Source organism: Schistocerca nitens, chromosome 11, assembly GCF_023898315.1.
Source record: "Schistocerca nitens isolate TAMUIC-IGC-003100 chromosome 11, iqSchNite1.1, whole genome shotgun sequence".
Classification (NCBI taxonomy): Eukaryota; Metazoa; Arthropoda; class Insecta; order Orthoptera; family Acrididae; genus Schistocerca; species Schistocerca nitens.
In genome coordinates, this window is record NC_064624.1 from 70,413,834 (window position 1) to 70,433,971 (window position 20,138).

The 20,138-nt window shown below is 38.3% G+C and overlaps 1 protein-coding gene across 1 annotated transcript in view; it reads right to left on the minus strand.

Annotated features, from left to right (window-relative positions):
- Window positions 1-20,138, minus strand: part of LOC126212648 (zinc finger and SCAN domain-containing protein 26-like) — a 190,440-nt gene that overhangs the window by 91,790 nt on the left and 78,512 nt on the right. The window contains exons 5-6 of the mRNA XM_049940073.1: window positions 11,557-11,628; window positions 2,433-2,470 (exon numbers count right to left, since the gene is read on the minus strand). Of these exons, the coding sequence (XP_049796030.1) occupies window positions 2,433-2,470; window positions 11,557-11,628 (110 nt within the window). The remainder of the gene's footprint in view (window positions 1-2,432; window positions 2,471-11,556; window positions 11,629-20,138) is intronic.

Below are 20,138 nucleotides of genomic sequence, written 5' to 3' on the forward strand. Positions count from 1 at the left end.
AGGACATTAGCTTGTACCCATCACATTGAATTTCTATGACTTCCATGTCATATTCAATTAGAATAGTTAGCACTATACAGCTGCTGACACTTCATCTGCACTTTAGTTTGCTTCTTTTTAATAAAAGAAGTACACTGTTTTTATTAAGGAACCAATACACAAACCAGCTGTTTTATAGAATGTGTTACTAACCCTACTTCTTTGTAATATTTTTACTTACGAATAATAATGAACAATCAATCATGCTGAACATGAACTCACTTAAGGTGAACACTTGGTTAACACCAGCAAAATATCTGTACCGGCAGTGATGTACATGATATTACACAATGTTTTAATGGTTAACAAATTTCAGTCATCATGAATTACAAACTGTTTTTTAGTCTGTTGCATCATTACATTTTTCATTAAACCTGAATTGTCAATGGTTTTTCTCTTTTCCTAATGTTTCTCTAGCTGACCTTTATGCATAACATTGCTCAACATTCGCCATCAACAAGGAAAACAAATGTGACACCAACAGTGTGGAAAACTAGATTCCATCAACAAGTGCAATTCCATGTTGAGGTGTGCTTTTATATTCTTTAAACAGGGCCACTATTAGTAACATTGTGTTCCAAGCAGTGAAAGGGCTGTCATGCAACAGGAAGCACAAAGCATAGATCAGCAAGCGAAACTAAATATTCTGCAGGAAGCAGAACATGATGTATTGAAAAACAGCACAACTGGCGGAAAGCTTAGACTCAGCAAATTTAGATTATCCACACTATTTAAATGAAAAATTCTTAATTCTGTTGCACTGGGTTCCAGGTGCAAAGGTGATTTCACAGTGTTATGCATGAAGATGCTGAACATTTACTTTTACAATGGTTCAAGCTGTATGTGCACTCCCAATGTATCTTTAAGTGGAACTATAATTCAATCAACAACAAATGAGACTGCAGAAAAAAATTTAGACATTCAAAACAGACATCAGGTGTTTTGCTTGTGGACTGTGTAAGTTCCAGAATAGAAGCCTAATTTCATGCTCAGTGATTGGCAATTAAATGAATAAAGTTGATGAAGAAGGGGCAAGCATTGGTTGCATGAATTTGACCAAGTGAGAGAAAAGTTTGATATATATTACGCCAGCAATGCAGGCAAAACTAGGATTTCTTTACAACTTCTGCCAAGTCAAACCCACAAAATAAAAGTGACATGTGGCATGGTGGGGCCAGCAGTGAACAATGTTTTTAACTTTTGTACTTGTCTGTAATTCATACAAGATAGATGAACAACAATCTTGGGTGATCAGTTAACCTGAGAAAGTGATATGTTTTAAGAACATGAAATTAATGCTTTACCTTGCATCTACTCTCATTATTGGAAAGCTTGGATTGACAGTTAATGATAAATGGCTTTTTTGTTTTAATATTAACTAATGAAAATGTTCACTTTTTACTACCAAATATGTTAAGTTGCCTTCTGCCTTTGAGTCAAGGCATTACTGCTGCTATGAAGACATTGTATCACAAGCCATTTGTGCTATCCTTATTGCTGAAAACGAGATGGAAGCATTGGATGCAATATAAGCTGGGTATCAGTTCCATCAGTTTCCTCATAACACTTACAGAACTGTTTTAGGAATGCCTGGAGACATTATGTTGGCAAGTTAGATGGTGACGACAATATCACGTCACCTGACAATGGAAAATTTTGCAAGACATTTAAAATCCTGAACCTGGTGTACAAACATTTCTGTCTGAGGTGCAAAATACATCAGAAGAATGTGAGGAGGACAAGACCATTTTGCCTACCCACCATAAAGTGTTAAATGCCTTGGACACTTTAGAAAGTTTTGCTGCAACATCTGAACAGATCATTAGTTTTACAGACGTTCTTACAGCTGGCCATCTAGTTAGGAAGCATTTTTGTTTCTTTCTGTGGCAGCACAATGTGTTGAATGTTTGCCATTAGAAAGTTATCTGCAAGTGCAATTTTTCAGGCATTTTTGTTCCTCTCTGTGACAGCACAATGTACTAGACTTAGAACATTAGTTGACTGTATAATTTTTCAGGTTACAGTACAGTATTTAATGTAAGGGCTTTAGTTTTCATTTTTGCTGTTTGTTTTGTTATTGCAAACCACTGTTATAAATGGGACTGATGTACGTTGTAATATCGTAAAGCTCCTTTTTAATCTTCTGCAGTAATAGAATAGTGGATATAGTAGTGTTTTCTCTGGTAATATGCATAATATTGCTGTAGTCTGTATATACTGTATGCATATACTGCAAATGGTTAATATATAGAAAAATAGAACTCCAAAAACTGAACTTTTTAAAAATAACTTCTGGTATTTTGATCCCTAGGGGTTATTATTTTTCTTTCACATGGAGTAATTAAAAATTTATACTGCTCAAAAAATTCTGCAGTGAATAATAAAAAACGTACCTTAAACTATCAGATGCATTTCTTATTGAGGCTGCCACCTGAAACAATACAAAGAATTACTGGTGATTTAAAATTGATGAAACAGTAAATAAATAAAATTGTATTAACACCCACTAACATCTGATTGTTCCAAACAATAGTTGGAAATATTATTATCAAAGAGACACAACAAAACTGTAACACTTATTGAAGGAAATTATAAGTAAAAATTAACACTTCATTTTAGCACTTTGCTTTTAGCTTTATAAATAATTATAAAGACACTGATTTATTTGAAAACAAATTTCCTACTTGATACTTCAAAATTAAAAGCGTGAAACATCATCCACCTGCCATGCACATACAGTAAGGTGAAGTACCAGAGAAAAATGTACAAAATCGTCCAATTTTTATTGATGAAACAGGTAAAGAAAAGAACTGAATTGGAAAAAAGTTCTATCTGAACTGCTATTGAACGTATTTTTTTCACATCTGTAGCATTGAATATTATGCCATACTCTTGAGATAGCTCACTGCATGGAACATCAAAGTCGTTAAATGTCACATCAGTTTCATCCACAGAGGAAATTATGGAGTACAGCATGACATGAAAGTTATACGAATTATTACATGAAGTGCTGTTAATTTATAGGCATATAAATGACAAAGATTCGTGTATTATCATAAATAGGAAATAAACAACATGGTTAACATGAGGACAGTGTCCTCTTCAAATGATTGAATGTGCTTTCACACATACAATGAATACATATGAAGAATCAATGAGCATGTGGACAACTACAATGGCAGTAAAATAAGTGTTACTCGAGTCTAGCAGAAGACCATTAAGATCAAGGACAATCTAAAGATTCAGTCATCAAACCCAGAGATGATCACCTAATGAGAAACATGTCAGATTAAACAAACTATTTCACATTAACAGTAAAGACTGAGTCATCTATGACAGCAAGTTGAATTAAGGTAATTAAATCCGTTAATTTTTTTTTCAAAAATAACAACTGCACTGAAAATAAGTAATAACAAAGATAAGGGTACAGACAGTCAGATACCTCTAATCTCCTCACACTGATAATTACGGGAGATGTTTCCAGATTGCATCGTAGTCGTCGTCGTCGTCATCGTCATCATTCCATACATTAACTTATAAGAGATAGTGTCTAAATTTAAAATTTTCTTCTTATTCCTATATCCTTCCCAATTTCTTTACATACACAATATGATCAAAAGTATCCAAACACCCCCCAAAACATAGGTTTTTCATGTTAGGTGCATTGTGCTGCTACCTACTGCCAGGTACTCCATATCAGCGAACTGAGTAGTCATTAGAAATCATGAGAGATCAGAATGGGGCACTCCGCGGAACCCATGCGCTTTGAACTTGGTCAGGTGATTGGGTATCACTTGTGTTATATGTCTCTATGCCAGATTTCCACACTCCGAAACGTACCTAGGTCCACTGTTTCTGATGAGATAGTGAAGTGGAAACGTGAAGGGACACATACAGCACAGAAGCGTACAGGGTTACCTCGTTTGTTGACTGACAGAAACTGCTGACACTTGAAGAGGTTCGTAATGTATAACAGGCAGACATCTATACAGACCATCACACAGGAATTCCCGACTTCATCATTATTCACTGCAGGTATTACGACTGTTAGGTGGGAGGTGAGAAAACCTATACTTCACCGTCGAGCACCTGCCCATAAGCCACACATGACGCAGGTAAATTCCAAATGACGCCTCGCTTGATGTAAGGAGCGAAAACATTGAACAATTGAACAGTGTAAAATCGTTGTGTGGAGTGAAGAATCAAGGTACACAATGTAGTGACCTGATGGGTGGGTGGGTGTGTGTGGCAAATACCTGGTGAACATCACCTGCCAGTGTGTGTAGTGCCAACAGTAAAATTCGGAGGTGGTTCTGGTGTTATGGTGTCATAATGTTTTTCATGGAGGGCGCTTGCATCCCTTGTTTTGCATGGCGCTATCACAGCACAGGCCTACATTGATGTTTTAAGTACCTTCTTGCTTCCCACTGTTTAAGAGCAATTTGGGGATGGCAATTGCAGCTTTCAACACGATTGGACACACCTGTTCATAATGCATGGCCTGTGACGGAGTGGCTACACGACCATAACAAACATGTAATGGACTGGCCTGCATAGAGACATGACGTGAATCCTTTAGAATACCTTTGGGATGTTTTGGAATGCTGACTTCATGCCAGGCATCACCGACCAACATCGATTCCTCTCCTCAGTGCAAACACCTGTTAAGAATGGGTTGCCATTCCCCAAGAAACATTCCAGCACCTGATTGAACATATGTCTGCAAGAGTGGAAGCTGTCACCAAGGATAAGGGTGGGCCAATACCATATTCAATTCCAGCATTACGGGTGGAGGGCGTCACGAACTTTCAAGCCATTTTCAGCCAGGTGCCCGGATACTTTTGATCACATAGTGTATGTCCTCTGTGGTGTTCCAAATATTTAGATCCATTTCTGTTTTCCATGTGTCGCTCTTTAAGTATGTTTCATGGTCTTTCTAGACTTTATTACGTTATCTTTTCGATTTATTATGTTATCTTGTGAGAGTCCAACTTCTTCTGTACCTATGATCCATTTTGAACTGTTTTTGCTAGTGCTTGCTACCTCGAAGATCTGCCTTGTGAGCCTGTAGTCAGTCATCCTGTGATGCATCCACAGAATTTTATCCCTTTTTATCTATAGGTGTCCGTTATTGTTTCTGTCTATCTATAGATCTCTCTAAAGGGCCTCTTTATCCAAATTCGTTCACAGAAAACTGAAACAAATATTTTCCTGAGAATTTTTCTTTCCTGCTTCTCAGTCAGTCATTTGTGTTTGACCATGAATCACAGTATTTTATACAGTAAAGAGTTATTCCAGCAGTAGTTTTGCATTGACTAAAATAGATTTTTTGTTACGACAACTCCACATCAGTTGACAAGCTTTTGAGCAAGAAACTCCTGAAGTTACGTTTGACAATAAGGGGGATCTCACTTTTGAAAGACTGAAGATTTTGAACAGTGTGATCTCAAGATTTCAGCTACAAAACTTGTGGACAAATGATGGCAGGATGATGGTGAAGACCTAAAATAGGAATGATCAGTCTGCAATGCAGACAGGACGTTTTAAGCTAAAAAAAATTTCAACTCTTGTTGCCTCTAATTTTGTGTTTACTTTCATGTCTATTTTGCAAAGAAACAATTTGTTTTACTAATATTATACTTAAAACAGTTTCCCCTCTTATTATTCTCTGTTTGTCTATGATTACTTTTAGTACTAATTCTCTGCTGAATTCTCATACCTCCAAGACCAATACTATTCATTAATTCACTATTACTATTCTATGTTCACAAGGCTCTGATTCAGATGATAAAAATTACAGTCTTATTTCTACTTTAACAATTTATCATCATATTACTGTGGTTACTCATCATTAGCACCAATAGTAAGACAGACTACTTTCATTCCACTTATCTTGCTTTCAGTATTGTTGTGCAGAGGCTGTTCTAGCTCTGTTCAGGAACTTTCTCCTCCTGTCCTCAGCTGACCATTCACTGACCAGTGCAAAGCCTGTTGGCTTTGGCCGCAAAACCTCCCTCCTCCTGGAGATATCTCCCACTTTCACGTCAAGGAACCTTGCTCCCCTACCACAATGCACTTTGGTATTCATTGTTCTCCTAACCTCACCAGCCTAAAGTCGCTACTATCTAGCATCTTCATGAGCCTTGTAGCCAAGTGCACTGAACATCACACTGCACTCGCAAATGTTCGATCTCTGCCACCTCATCATAACAAAGTGTCACATATTTCAAGGCATGGACATACATCTGATACTTCTATCAGAGATGTGGCTCAAACAAAGTATGTCCACAAGTTCCGTAAATTGAGAAGACTACATCTTTTCAAGATACAACAGGTGTAACTGACAACTGGGTGGACTATCGGCATACGCATACTCTTGATTTATCACATAATGTGCTACACACATCCAACAATCATGAAGATAAACAAGAGGAATATGTTCATGTAGATTACATCCATTAACAGAAAGTCACCCATGTGTGTACTCTACAAACGTCCTGAAGTAGCCACATTTGGCTGCTTTTAAATTGCTCTTTGAACTGACATGTGAGCATATAATGATGCTCCACCCAGATCTTCCTCTTTTCCCAGAATTCTTAGCTGGTGAAGGCTTTTTAAATTTCCTTTCTACGGGACTCACTATATCTGAAAACTATCTTGTACATTTATAAATCCTTTTTATACCTGCCACTATTATTGTTGTCATTACTACTGTTACCACCACCACCATTAGTGGCAGCAGCTGTAATTCTACTAGTAATGTCATTATTAACTTTATTAGTTCATAGTAAGTATTACTTACTTACATTGCCACTTAGGACACTCAAATCATTTTAATACTATTTGTCATATTAAAACTGTTGTTTCTTAGGTAACTATGATGTGTGTGTGAAACCCTGGTCCGATGCAGAAGAGAACCTGATGGCCCTTGTCAGACTAGCATAAATAAAAAAAAAAAAATAAATGCTGATTGGATTATCTCTCCTGGATATTTATTGCATAAATCTTGTGACACTTCCTCATACCAAGTTATAGTGGAGAGATTATCTGCAGGTTTCCTGTCAATTACTGAGTTTCCTCACAGATGATTTGTAGACCAGTTTTCTGTGACATTTTATGAAGCTTCTCCAGGACAAGTTTGGCTTCTCTACAGTTTCTTAGAACTGTGGGCGTCTATAAGAGCCATACACCTCATGTTGGTTCTCTGCTCTTTTTTAATTTCAATTTTGATTCCCTCATCTCCTTCCCTATGTTTTCACAACTTTTTTCAGAATTATTTTAAATTGGAGGGGATTGTGGATCTCTGGCTGCACACTGTTGTGCATTTCAAATGCTTCTGAAATTTCTCCAATCAATTTAACATTTGAGGTTGTACCCATTAATGTCTGTTGGATAACTGCCACTGTTTTCCTGTCAATTTTGAATTCCTTTGAAGTACTGAATCAAGATTTTCTTCTATCAAATCATAAGCCTTTCTGACACTTGTCATAAGTTGTCACAGTATTTACACATCACCATCTTTGCAAAATTGACTTTGGTTCCCATATCTGTTCTCTACATGTTTACCCTTTGCAAAATCGTGCCTTATACTCGACTATTAATGGGCCTACATGTTCATCCAGTTGACTTCACAGGACTTTTTGAAGTATTTTGGACATAACAGGATGCAGTGAAATTCCCTGCAATTATTCAGACTGGTTTTATGTCATTTTTATGAAGAGGAACAATTTATGCTCATTTCCAATCTTCAGTAATTTTTTCAATTTTACAAATGTTTAACATAATTCTGTGAGTTGCTTGTGTCAGATTACTGTTGCTCAGTATCCGTATCTTCATACTTCTGCTATGAGTTTCTGTTCCCGCTGATGACTTGTCATTTTCCAGAGTACTGATTTCCTTCAGTTCCTCAACAGATGATTTTTAATCTGAATTGTTTCGCCTCCAAAATCTAGTTGTTCTTTCAGAGGTACACAGTCAAGAACTGAGTGGAAGTCATAGACTAAAATTGTTATTTTTATGTTGGTTATAGTGACCAGTTTACATTCTTTTTTTATAGCCTTGAACATTATTTCCTATACTTTTAAGAATTCCTGCCATTTTATAGGGTTTGTTACTATTTAAAATTTTCAATACTTGTTGCCTCACATCTACTAGACCGTGATCATAGACAATGTTCCACTACCTGTGTTTTCTCCTCTTTTGTGGTTAGCACAATCTCATAATGGTTTTCAGTATGTCTGCAAGTTTCTTACAATTTATGGTGTATCAATGAATAATTTGTTCAAAAATTTCTTACTCATAATACGGGTGTTAATGGATTAATGATGACTGATTTATTCATATGTGTTTCTTTTCCGACAGGTTGAAATCTAATCTTTATATGCAGGAGACGTTGAAGTGACTAAAAAATTCCTTTCTTGTTTTTACACTGGGTATTTTTATATCCTTATTGGCTATAAGAACAGAGTCTATCTGAAACACACACACAAAGCGGAGTTCAGAAAATTCCATTTTTGTAACTTCTTCACAGGTTTAAATTATGTGGTAGTGATTTTGATCTCATTTTCCCAGCTTTATCTCACGATTTTTATACTGAGTTTTATTTTTCTATGTTTACTGTTTTTTCATCTAATGTCTTTTGTTAATTTTCAAATCACCTGTTTGTGTATACTGAAATAGAACACGTTTAATAGGATTTAGTGATGGTAATATTCCAGAAGACAGAGTTTAGATGTGTACCAATAAATAGTGAGTTTTGTCATAACAATGGGAGGAGATCAATTATGTAAGGTTGCTGTTGGGCAGTATACAGTCATGGATCGTGAACTTGTAAACATAGACAAATACTTTTTTCTGGTGCGCTGTGGATTGTAAAGATAGTGGACAAAATGGAACTAAAATTTATGCATTCCAAATTGATTTTCCACACAATAGCATGAACGCAGAAACATGGAAATGATGCAGAGGCACATTTACTAATGGAAAATTTTATGAACCACAATGCCAACAACTAAGTTAATAGTCCAAGGTGTCAATCTACCTCTTATTGTGAACTGATGTAATGTGGGAAAATATCAGAGCAGTGACAGTAAAGGAAAACTTCAGCTAAATGAACTGATTTCAATATTGGACACATTTTCCAAAGTGAATACCATATGCAAAAACTACTATGCCTGTGCCCAACAGAAAATTGTTATTACACCACGCATATACAACGGAATGAAGCCTAACAAACAAATGCTTAATTTGGGAACATAAAATGTGATGCAGGAACCAGTTATGCCAGGTTCACATTTTTTTATACAGGGTGTTACAAAAAGGTACGGCCAAACTTTCAGGAAACATTCCTCACACACAAAGAAAGAAAATATGTTATGTGGACATGTGTCCAGAAACGCTTACTTTCCATGTTACAGCTCATTTTATTACTTCTCTTCAAATCACATTAATCATGGAATGGAAACACACAGCAACAGAACATACCAGCGTGACTTCAAACACTCTGTTACAGGAAATGTTCAAGATGTCCTCCGTTAGCGGGGATACATGCATCCACCCTCCCTGATCCGCTGATGTAACCCTGGAGAATGGCGTATTGTATAACAGCCGTCCACAATACGTGCACGAAGAGTCTCTAGATTTGGTACTGGGATTGCGTAGACAAGAGCTTTCAAATGCCCCCATAAATGAAAGTCAAGAGGTTTGAGGTCAGGAGAGTGTGGAGGCCATGGAATTGGTCCGCCTCTACCAATCAATCGGTCACCAAATCTGTTGTGTTGTGAGGCGTACGAACACTTCGACTGAAATGTGTAGGAGCTCCATCGTGCATGAACCACATATTGTGTCGTACTTGTAAAGGCACATGTTCTAGCAGCACAGGTAGAGTATCCCGTATGAAATCATGATAATGTGTTGCATTGAGCGTAGGTGGAAGAACATGGGGCCCAATCAAGACATCACCAACAATGCCTGCCCAAACGTTCACAGAAAATCTGTGTTGATGATGTGATTGCACAATTGCGTGCGGATTCTCGTCAGCCCACACATGTTGATTGTGAAAATTTACAATTTGATCGCGTTGGAATGAAGCCTCATCCGTAAAGAGAACATTTGCACAGAAATGAGGATTGACACATTGTTGGATGAACCATTCGGAAAAGTGTACCCGTGGAGGCCAATAGCTGCTGATAGTGCATGCACACGCTGTACATGGTATGGAAACAACTGGTTCTCTCGTAGCACTCTCCATAACTGACGAAACTAAAATGAGCTCTAACATGGAAATTAAGCGTTTCTGGACACATGTCCACATAACATCTATTCTTTATTTGTGCGTGAGGAATGTTTTCTGAAAGTTTGGCCGTACCTTTTTGTAACACCCTTTATACCATATCCGCTGTCCCTAGCATTTTTCCTTCAGTGGTATGCTTGCACAATCAACAGGCATCAATGTGCATGAGGGTCATTTACAGACAACAAAAGAAGACGAGGAATTAGGGCTTTTATGGAGGACACAGACAGTCGCTTTTTCCTCACTCTGCTTGCAAGCAAAAAAGAAAAGGAAATGACAGTGGTGGAACATACCCACCGCCATGTACCATACAGTGTCTTGCATAGTATGTCTTCGGATTTACGTTTTTCTGTTTAAATGGTTCAAGTGGCTCTAAGCACTATGCGTACGTTTTCAGTCCTCTACCTTATATTCCCAAATGTTTATTATGTTTTATTCCTGTGAGAAGTTTATGAATCTAACCATCCATTTTCTCTTACGCAAGATGGACAAAATTAATACAACATTTTATTTTACTGGATTAAGTTTTATACTTTATACGAGGAGACCTTATCAAAGCTGTAAGTTGTGCCAAGAAGATAATTTATTTGGATCTGCTATGACTTCTATGGTGGGTAATACATGGATTTATCTGCATACGTCCAAGAGTTTTTCTGTGACTGACAAATCTGTGAGTAATTCAACATATACCATTGAGGTAGCCATACTGTAACCATTTTGAGATAAATGTATCAAGGGTGATCTGTCACATAAAAATAGTAGCACACTTCGTACCTTTGGCAACTTTGAAAAGTTTTAGTTCAAACTGACAAATATCAATGATTCACTGAAAAGATAAACCATGTCCAATGTATTCTGCAATCCGTTAATCATAAGTTACTGGAAGGAGGAATATTTTTCAAATGATCTACACTCTCATGGTTTAAACTTATACGAACTGTTTAACATCCAGGAGGGTCACAGAAAGTATGGTTAAACATATTGTTACAAATTCCATTTGGATTCCATCCCGAACAATAAGCAAATAACAGTTGCTAATCCACATCAAGTGGAATATCACAAGAGTACTGTAAAGTTATTAATTGCACTTAGGTCAAGAAAACTCACAATCTGTGCCTGTCCCACAGTAATGCATTTCTTACATCAATTAGACAAATACATTTTTATCACTCTACATGCAATAAATCAGAGATGGGAGTGCTTACAGTATTCTCAGTTCCACCCACCTCCAAATTTAGTTCAGGATCCTCCTTGATAAAATCATTTGGCCGAGAGATTACCGAATTATCTTCAAGACACTGAAAGAGAGAAAAAGTCTCAGTTAAAACTACTTGTACCCTTCTGTACTTATGACATGGCTCCCAATATTTCTTTTTTTTTTATGAATATAGCAGTTATTCTGCCAACACGTATCACCATAATTTCACACTGTGCTATACTGCACTAATTTTACGCATAATCAGTCAGTACATAGTGTACTTCATGGTGCTTACTGACCCTTATCCTTCATTTGGGAACGTCACACTTTGCCCATAGCAAGAAGAAGAGAGTGTGCTTACTCCCTGTGCATAAACGTAGTCGGACAGGAGAGGTGGCGAGCCTGAGAACTACAATGAAATGAATACCCCTAGCAGCATACAGGCATTGATATAAATCAATGGGGACAGTTGAAAATAAGTGCCCCAACTGGGACTCGAACCTGGGACCCCCTGCATACATGGCAGATGCTCTATCCATCTGAGCCACTGAGGACACGGAGGGTAGTGCAACTGCAGGGACTTATCAACTTATCTCTGGCACGCCTACCGTGAGACCCACATTCCCAACCTATTGTCCCACACTATACTCATAGTGCCCCTGCCCATTATACTCATTACTCGCAGCTTTTTACCGATTCCCGTAAGAGTTCAGACACTCTTTGTGCATCCGCATAGAAGAAGACGGTCAAATAGCCAGTGAGCCTTGAAGATGGTATCTGTTCTTTTGTAAATGTCCGAAACAACGGGTACCATCTTCATATAGCCAAGAACTACGAGTAGCACTGTCACTTGAGACTTAAGTTGACATGTGATCGGATGGCGTTTGTTGCTTCTGCCCCAATTTATTCTGAGAGTTTGTTTAGAACTTTTGAGTGAATGGTTAAGAGTTGAAGGCTGTGGTTATAAAGACGAGCTGAGAGTTGTTGTTATTGGTAATTATAGAAGATAACGAACAAAACATGTCCACGTTTTTCGATCCAGTGAACCGATATGGCTGAAGAGAAACTAAGGGTAAATATTTTGTAGGTCTCCAAAAACTAAACTATAATTTCAAAATGGTTGACAGCAATTCCCCAGAAAGGCAATCTGACTCAAGAGTTGTTTTGTCTGTTATTCTCATTTTAGTGAGGAACAACAAATCTCTATCATCAGTAAAGAAGTTGAAATTGTAAGACAAGGGTGGTCTTTTAAAACGAGAGCGGCTCAGTGGTTCCTCGTGTATTTCCCAGTTTACTCAAATATCTGTCGAAAATATTACACAAAAGAAAATCGTCCGTCAAGCACTCGCTAAAGGGAATCTGTGGAAAGAAGACAGTAAACAAGCTGCAGTTTCGATGTCTGCCAGTGCTGCTTTTGCTGAGTAAAATATAGGGAGCATATCAGTACTGAATGGAGTAGTAATCACATTAAAACGATGTTGATGTACCAGGAACTGGAAACTGTCCGATTACGTGATAAATTAAGGACAGCAAATGCCGAAATAAATCTCTTCCAAAAGCAAGTCTTAGATGAAAACCATAAAATGGCTCAGTCAAATGTCCTAGATCATTGTAAACTCAGTAAAAACAGAAAATCATATTTGCCACTATGTTAAAGAAATGCCAATTAAAAAAAATGCATTATGTGATGTGACAATTAATTCATTCTGTATACCGCGTTCTTGAACATTAGCAGCTCAAAGAATATAGACATTGAAGCACGCATTGTTGCAACAACCTTCTGAAACATCTCCAAAATTAAATGATTTCAAATGCTCATGTGAAATTAACAAAGAGGCTGTAGAACAATTAAGAACTATTTTCTGAAAGAACGAATAAAAACAAAGATACCCTGATTTTTGATGAAGTAAAGCACAAGGAAATTTACATTTCAGTAACACTTCGCTGAAAATTTGTTTCGTCAGTTTATGGGTATATACTTCGGACTACTGTAGTAATAACTTTGCCTATCATTGCTCTGGTGTTCATATCTGTTGCTCTGATGCGTAACTGTATTCACCCTATTTTAGTGTACTCGAATCACTATGTCACTCCTAGTGATGTCTAGCATATATTGATTCAAGTAATTATCCAGGTTGATCAAGCCAGAATGACACTTGTTGCATGCACTTCTTATGGTACAGTACAGACTGAATAAGGAGGTCCAGCAGTGTCTAGGAATTACTGACATAAAAAATAAAGTTCCTTGCTCAATATCAAATGCGGTTGACAAGACCAGAAGAATATGGGAATTTTCTTACGCTATCCACGTCATGAATTGAGTAACCTTTGGTTGATGTGATAAAACTGATGTACTTTTTAACAATGGCATCATCAACTTCAATTATCGACAAGATAGTTCTCCAGAATCAACGGGATTATTTATTAGATAGATGAACAACTTTGTCGACACACTTTTATTCTCTTGGTGATGCCTTGTACAAAACGCACAGGCTTACAAAAAGTTGATGAAATGGGGAAGCGTTCTAGCCAATATAGTAAAAGCTTTGGTTCTGAAATAACACACTGGCCGCTAAGAGTAGCCACCAATAGTACCTTAGAAATACCTAAATACTTCTGGAAAAGAGGTTGCATCTCTCTCCCAACAGCAGCATCATTTCGGTATCTCTAGGTCTCCGAGTTGCAATCGTCACCCATCAGTAAGACTAATTCTGCTTGGATAAGTTACAATTTGCTTGCCAGTACATTCCTGTAAAACTTTCATTGTCTGTTGCAGAAACTGTACATAAACGCGAATTTTCGTTGACGTCATGCATAAGAGAAATGCAGATGTTATCTGGATATTTGCAACAAAAGAACCAATACAGAGTTTTGGAGCAGAAAACATATTTGAAAAAAAACCTTTGTATTCCATATAATATCTAAGGTCCACAATGTAGGTCAGTCTGCTGATTTTGCCATTGTAACACATACTTCTGTGGGTCACAAGTAGACGAACTGATACCTCACTGCTGAACTACTGAACTATGGTAGTCAGCACGTTTCCTCTTCTACTCAATATCGTTTGCCTGCAGTCACAGTGTTGTTTCTTCCATCCACTCAACGACTTGTCCTTAATTTTTAATTAAATCACCTGCCTATTTATTCCTGTTTGGATTTATCAGGTTAACATTCTCATGCTCACAGCTCTGGTTTGAATATTTTCTGGCGTATGAGACTTTTCCAACAATGTCATTTCCAACACTGTTTTTTCTTTCTGTCGAGATATCATCATTGTCTCAGAATGGACAAAAGATCATAGAGATGAGATTTTCTCTCTGTGTTTACAATACTTATGAACTAGGTTTATAGACCAACCCTGGGGCTGTAACTATTATAAGCCTAAATTTTAGTGTTGCTAAGTTAAGTCACAATCATTTTCATAGTTTAAGAGCTTTGACTGACTAATGCTGCCTCATTTAACATCCAGATGTAAGTTTGTGCCCACACAACAAAATTTCTCTACGGTTGTAAATGAAATTTCCAGTATGCACTGGGTCACTTTGCACCACTCCTGAGGGCAGAGTCAACACATATGACTTCTTAGCGTTTTGGACTACAAACCTCACTGTTATGTTATGTGCCATATCAAGCTGACGTCTTTGCTACTTCTAGTAATCTGTCAAATATTATGTTGAGCATTCATGGTGACAAGTAGAATCTTGTGCCAAATCAGTACGCATTTTAAATGTACAGGGCATCTTCTCTCTCATATCCGTACCTTTGCTCTTGTCCCTGTCCATCTCCTCACTACACCCACTAACTTTTTGGATTTCAACACTCCCTCACATTGTTGTGTATACTCTGTCTGTGACCATTGTCCTGTGATGGAAAAATCTATTAACACTGAAGAAATGTGTTAATTGAATTCCTTGCACTTCTCCGTATTGTCTCCTAATATGGAGGCTCATTGAAAAGTAATGCTGGCGAATTTTTTTATTCTGTTCTCAGTATCAATTGAGGTATTACTTATCATGCATATTACGTGGTCGAATTCCCATTTCACTGACAAGTTGCAACATTACTATTATGCAGCTTCTAATTGTAGTGTGTAACATTGCAGTGTGCAATGGAACTATGTTATTGCATGCGAAAGAGGGTGCTCTAATCAGAGTTTGTAACTGCACAAAATGGGCCTTCAATTGAATCCACAGAAGAACGAAACCAGTGCATTGTTTTCACTATATCAACGTCAGTATTGTCAAAATATTCAGTTGTTCATACTCATAATGAAGCAAACAGAACTCCTAACCTCAGCTCAAAGTGGACAGCTGCATAGGCCAACACTTAAAGACATCTTTGAAGAATTAAGTCTTATAGTGATAAAGTTGTGCAAGTAGAGGTGAGGCTGTGGCTCCATCAACAAAGTTGAACAGCCTGCAGCGACAGTATCAATGAACCGATCACTCACTGGGAGAAATGTTTTCATTGTCAATGAGGCTTTGTTGCAACACAAACATGTAGAGATGAAGAATAAAGGTGTTTAATCTTTATAAAGTTTAAATCTGTACGAGTTTTCACATAAATTTGGAGCCATTACTTTTCAACATGCCCTCATAAATGTGATTTAAAGTTCACATTGCTGCCTACTGACTTCCAATTGCTTCTACAGTTAAACTGTGCAAGGCAATTTACATTATGTGTCGGGGTATTTGTGATACCAATACAACTTTCTTTTTCCAGTAACCCACAACAGAGGCAATATTGTAGAAACATCTGACATTTGCAAAAACACTTTTGTAGTTCAGGTGCTTGTGAATGCAGTGCTTGTGTCAACAAGTGTCAGGAAGCATATGTTGGTGCTCAAAACTGTAATTTAGACATCACAGTCATGTAGTCCGATACTGGAATAAATATTATGTCACACTGTTCTTACAGAATTCTGTGCAGATGTATGTATAGCATACAGTTCTCAAAAAACACATTACTTACCAGTTTTGAGCTGCCTCCTTTGTACTACATGTGTATACACTATGCACCACACAAAATGCACACACTAATAACACTCCATTTACAGTACCTATTTGACATACATAACATTAAAATGGTATTCTTTGTCCACGACAGGGGAGGACACTTCTGACTGGTTTGATGTGGGCTGTCATGACTTGGGGTCCTGTGCCGGTCTCCTTTTTGGTAATTCTATGGAGAACCTCATTCCCAATCACCCAGTCATATCAGTTCAATTATTTTGATCAGTCTTTTGTAATAACACATCTCAGATGGTTCAGTTATTTTATTTTTCTGTATTCCACCTCCATCTAGATGATTCTAGCTCTTCTTGTTTTACAAAGCTAGATACTATTACTAAAACACAAAGATATATAGTGATCAGACAGAACATTATGATCACCTAACTAATAGACAGTATCTCCAATTGCAGCATGGGTAACAGCAGCAAGGCATTGTGGTCTGGAAGCGATGAGGCCTTGGTAGGTATTTGAAGGGAGTTTTTTTTGGGGGGGGGTGACCAATGAGCTCTGAAACTATGTTCAATCACATCCCAGAACATTCGATTGGGTTCAGATCTTGCGAGTTGGGGGAGAAGGAGCTAGCACATGAACTGGGACTCACCACTGTGTTCCTCTAACCACTCCATATTACTCCATCACACTCCTGGCCTTGTGGCATGGTGCATTGTCTTGTTGAAAAATGCCAGTGCTGTCACGATACGTTACTTATGAAGTGGCATATGGGGTCTGCAACTAGTGTATGATAGCCCTTGCCCATCACTGTGCCCTTCCTGAGTTCCATTGGATCCATGGATGGTCACATGAATGATCCCCAGATCATAATGGAGCTGCCACCAGTTTGTCTCTAGCTGTAGTACGAATTTCAAGACAAAGAATTGTTCCCATGGAAGACGACAGATCTGCGCCCTCCCACTGGCATGATGAGGGGGTTTATCAGACCATGCAACACACTGCCACTGTGCCAACGTTTGGTGCCAATGGTCACTTGCCCATTTCAGTTTTAGTTGCTGATGATGTGATGTTAACATTGGCATGTTCAAGAGTCGTAGGTTGCAGAGGTCCATCAGCAGTGTTATGTGCACTGTGTGTTCAGACACCCTTTTCTCTGACCAGCATTAAAGTCTGATGTTAGTTCTACCACAGTTTGCTGCCCATCCTCTTACCAGTCTGCCTAGCTTATGACATCTGACATCTGTAATGAGGGGACGTCACCCAGCTCCACGACGTCTGGATGTTGTTTCACCCTGGTTTTGCCACAGCACTCATCGAACACCTGACAAGTCATACATTTTCCGAAATACTCGTGCTGAGCCTCTGGAGTAACACAATCTGCCCTTAGTCAAACTCTGATCACACATCTTCTCCATTCTACACATAGAGGATGCTCACTGATACTACATGTACCATGCATGTGTGACAGTCATCCTTTGCCAGGTGACATCACATGGATGGGTTTATATTGATACTATTGCAGAGAATGGAAAAAAGCAGTTTTAACGGTATATAGTTAATTTGTAACTTTAAATGAAACAGGTTAAAATCAAATATTAAAGGCTTGTACCACATTTAAGTGCAATACAGTAATATTAACATATAAATTATGTACCGGGGTGTGTGGGTATGTGAAGAGTGGGATGTGTTTAGTAGAAGCACAATGGAAAGTAAGTTGCAGGATTGCGTTCATACACTTCACTCCTTAATAAGCCTGCAAAATGGTGAGCAGGAAATTTCCCACTCTCTTAACAGCAGTGTTACAAAAATTAAGAGCAGGGTATTTCACAAAATAATATGGACCCTTCCACAGTTTGGTTAATGAATTACTGGGGACCCAGTATGAAGATATGCCCATGGCATGGGCAGGGGAAGGTGGAGGGTGGAGGGTAAACGTGAAGGTGTTTTGTTCCTTTTCAACAACATGCATTAACACTTCACTTATAATGGTAATACAAGTAACATATGGACAAAATCTGTATGAATGTCTATACTGTTTTACACTGCCAGAGGGAGAAATTGTGTGTGTCATCCAGTACAGTAACTAAAATGTTCTTCCAGGGAAAGCAACTTCCCCCACTACAACTGTAGTTCGATTTTAAGTTTACATACAGTCTATACCTCCCAGCATTCTCTGTCCAGTCCTCTTCTGTAAGTAGACAAAATAACTTCACTCAGCTGGCATTTATACATGGTGATTTTTTCCACCGTGTAGAAACTCTAGGGATTGATTGATGAGAGGATGCAGAACAAAGAAGGTCTAATGAACTTATGGCTAGAATGCATAGTTTCCTTGCTAGAGACCATTTATGTAATCATACAGAGACTGCGACCTAGACTGTGCTGTACCAAGCTGCCACAGTCGCAATAAGTACTGAAATGGCTTCTATGTGACTCCCTACATGTGAGTATGTGCTGTAGCATGTTCTGTCTCAAGCTGTTTGGTCAAGCTGCAAGTAAACAGTGGCAAAGCCAGGATAAATACATTGCTGCAATGTCTCCACATCTGCAATGGGCTCTGCATATACAGTCCTTCTGAGATAACCAGAAATCGAATGGGCTGAGATCTGGTGAATGAGCAGGTCATGCAACTTTAGCCCCCCCCCCTCATCAAATACAGATACATCTACCAGTGGAGACAACTGAGAGGGTTCCAGACATCAACAATGAAGTGGGCTGGAGCACCATCATATACAGCCACATAATCCTTTGTTCACTGATCCTGATGATTCACTGTCACCATACCACGGGGGTCTGCATACTGTCCCATAGATGACTGTTATGAAAGCTGACGATACCACTCTGCATAAAGGTGACCTCATCTGTGGATAGGATGGATGACAAATCTTAGAACTGTGGTTGTCTGGTGAAGGGACTAGAGACGAAACTGCTCCTGATGTGGAAAATCTGTCACTAGCAAGCAAGCCCTGTTGTCTTAAGAGTTAATGGTAGCAACAATTGTCATAGAGAATGTTCCACTTTGTCATCTGGGCTACACTGTACTGGCAGGCCGACTGTCTGGAACTAACACAGCAGTTGCCTTCCACAGTGTTAATTACATTATTCTCCAAGTGTGGTGTCTGCATATTTGGGGTACACCATGATTTCCTGCTTCCTGAAACAACCCTGTCTTAGACAAACAGTGAAACACTGTTGCCAACATTGAATGGTGTGGTTGTTATTGGCGGGGATAGGTGTCCTGATACAACCCTGCTAGCCATCGCCATTCGCCTTTCCATAAGGAAACATCACGTTTGCAAGCTCTTAATACGAATATGGAACGATTGTGTACAATGCTGTATCACATCCACTACAAGGTGAGTCAATAAGAGAAGTGAATCGGAGACATTACCAATTACTATGTTAGGAGAGGATCCTATGGCAATATGTATGAGAAACAGTATTACTTTCTAGTAGGAAACCATGCATACAGTAACTGTGGCTGGATGATATGGTACATATTAGGACACACTCTATGTAACAATGTGTGATTTAATAAATGGTCTCTAGCATGGAAATCATTCATTTCTGGACATAGGATCTTTTCTGTGTTGTATCCCCTCATCCATCAATCCCTGTAGTTTGTAAATGGTGGAAAAAGCACTCT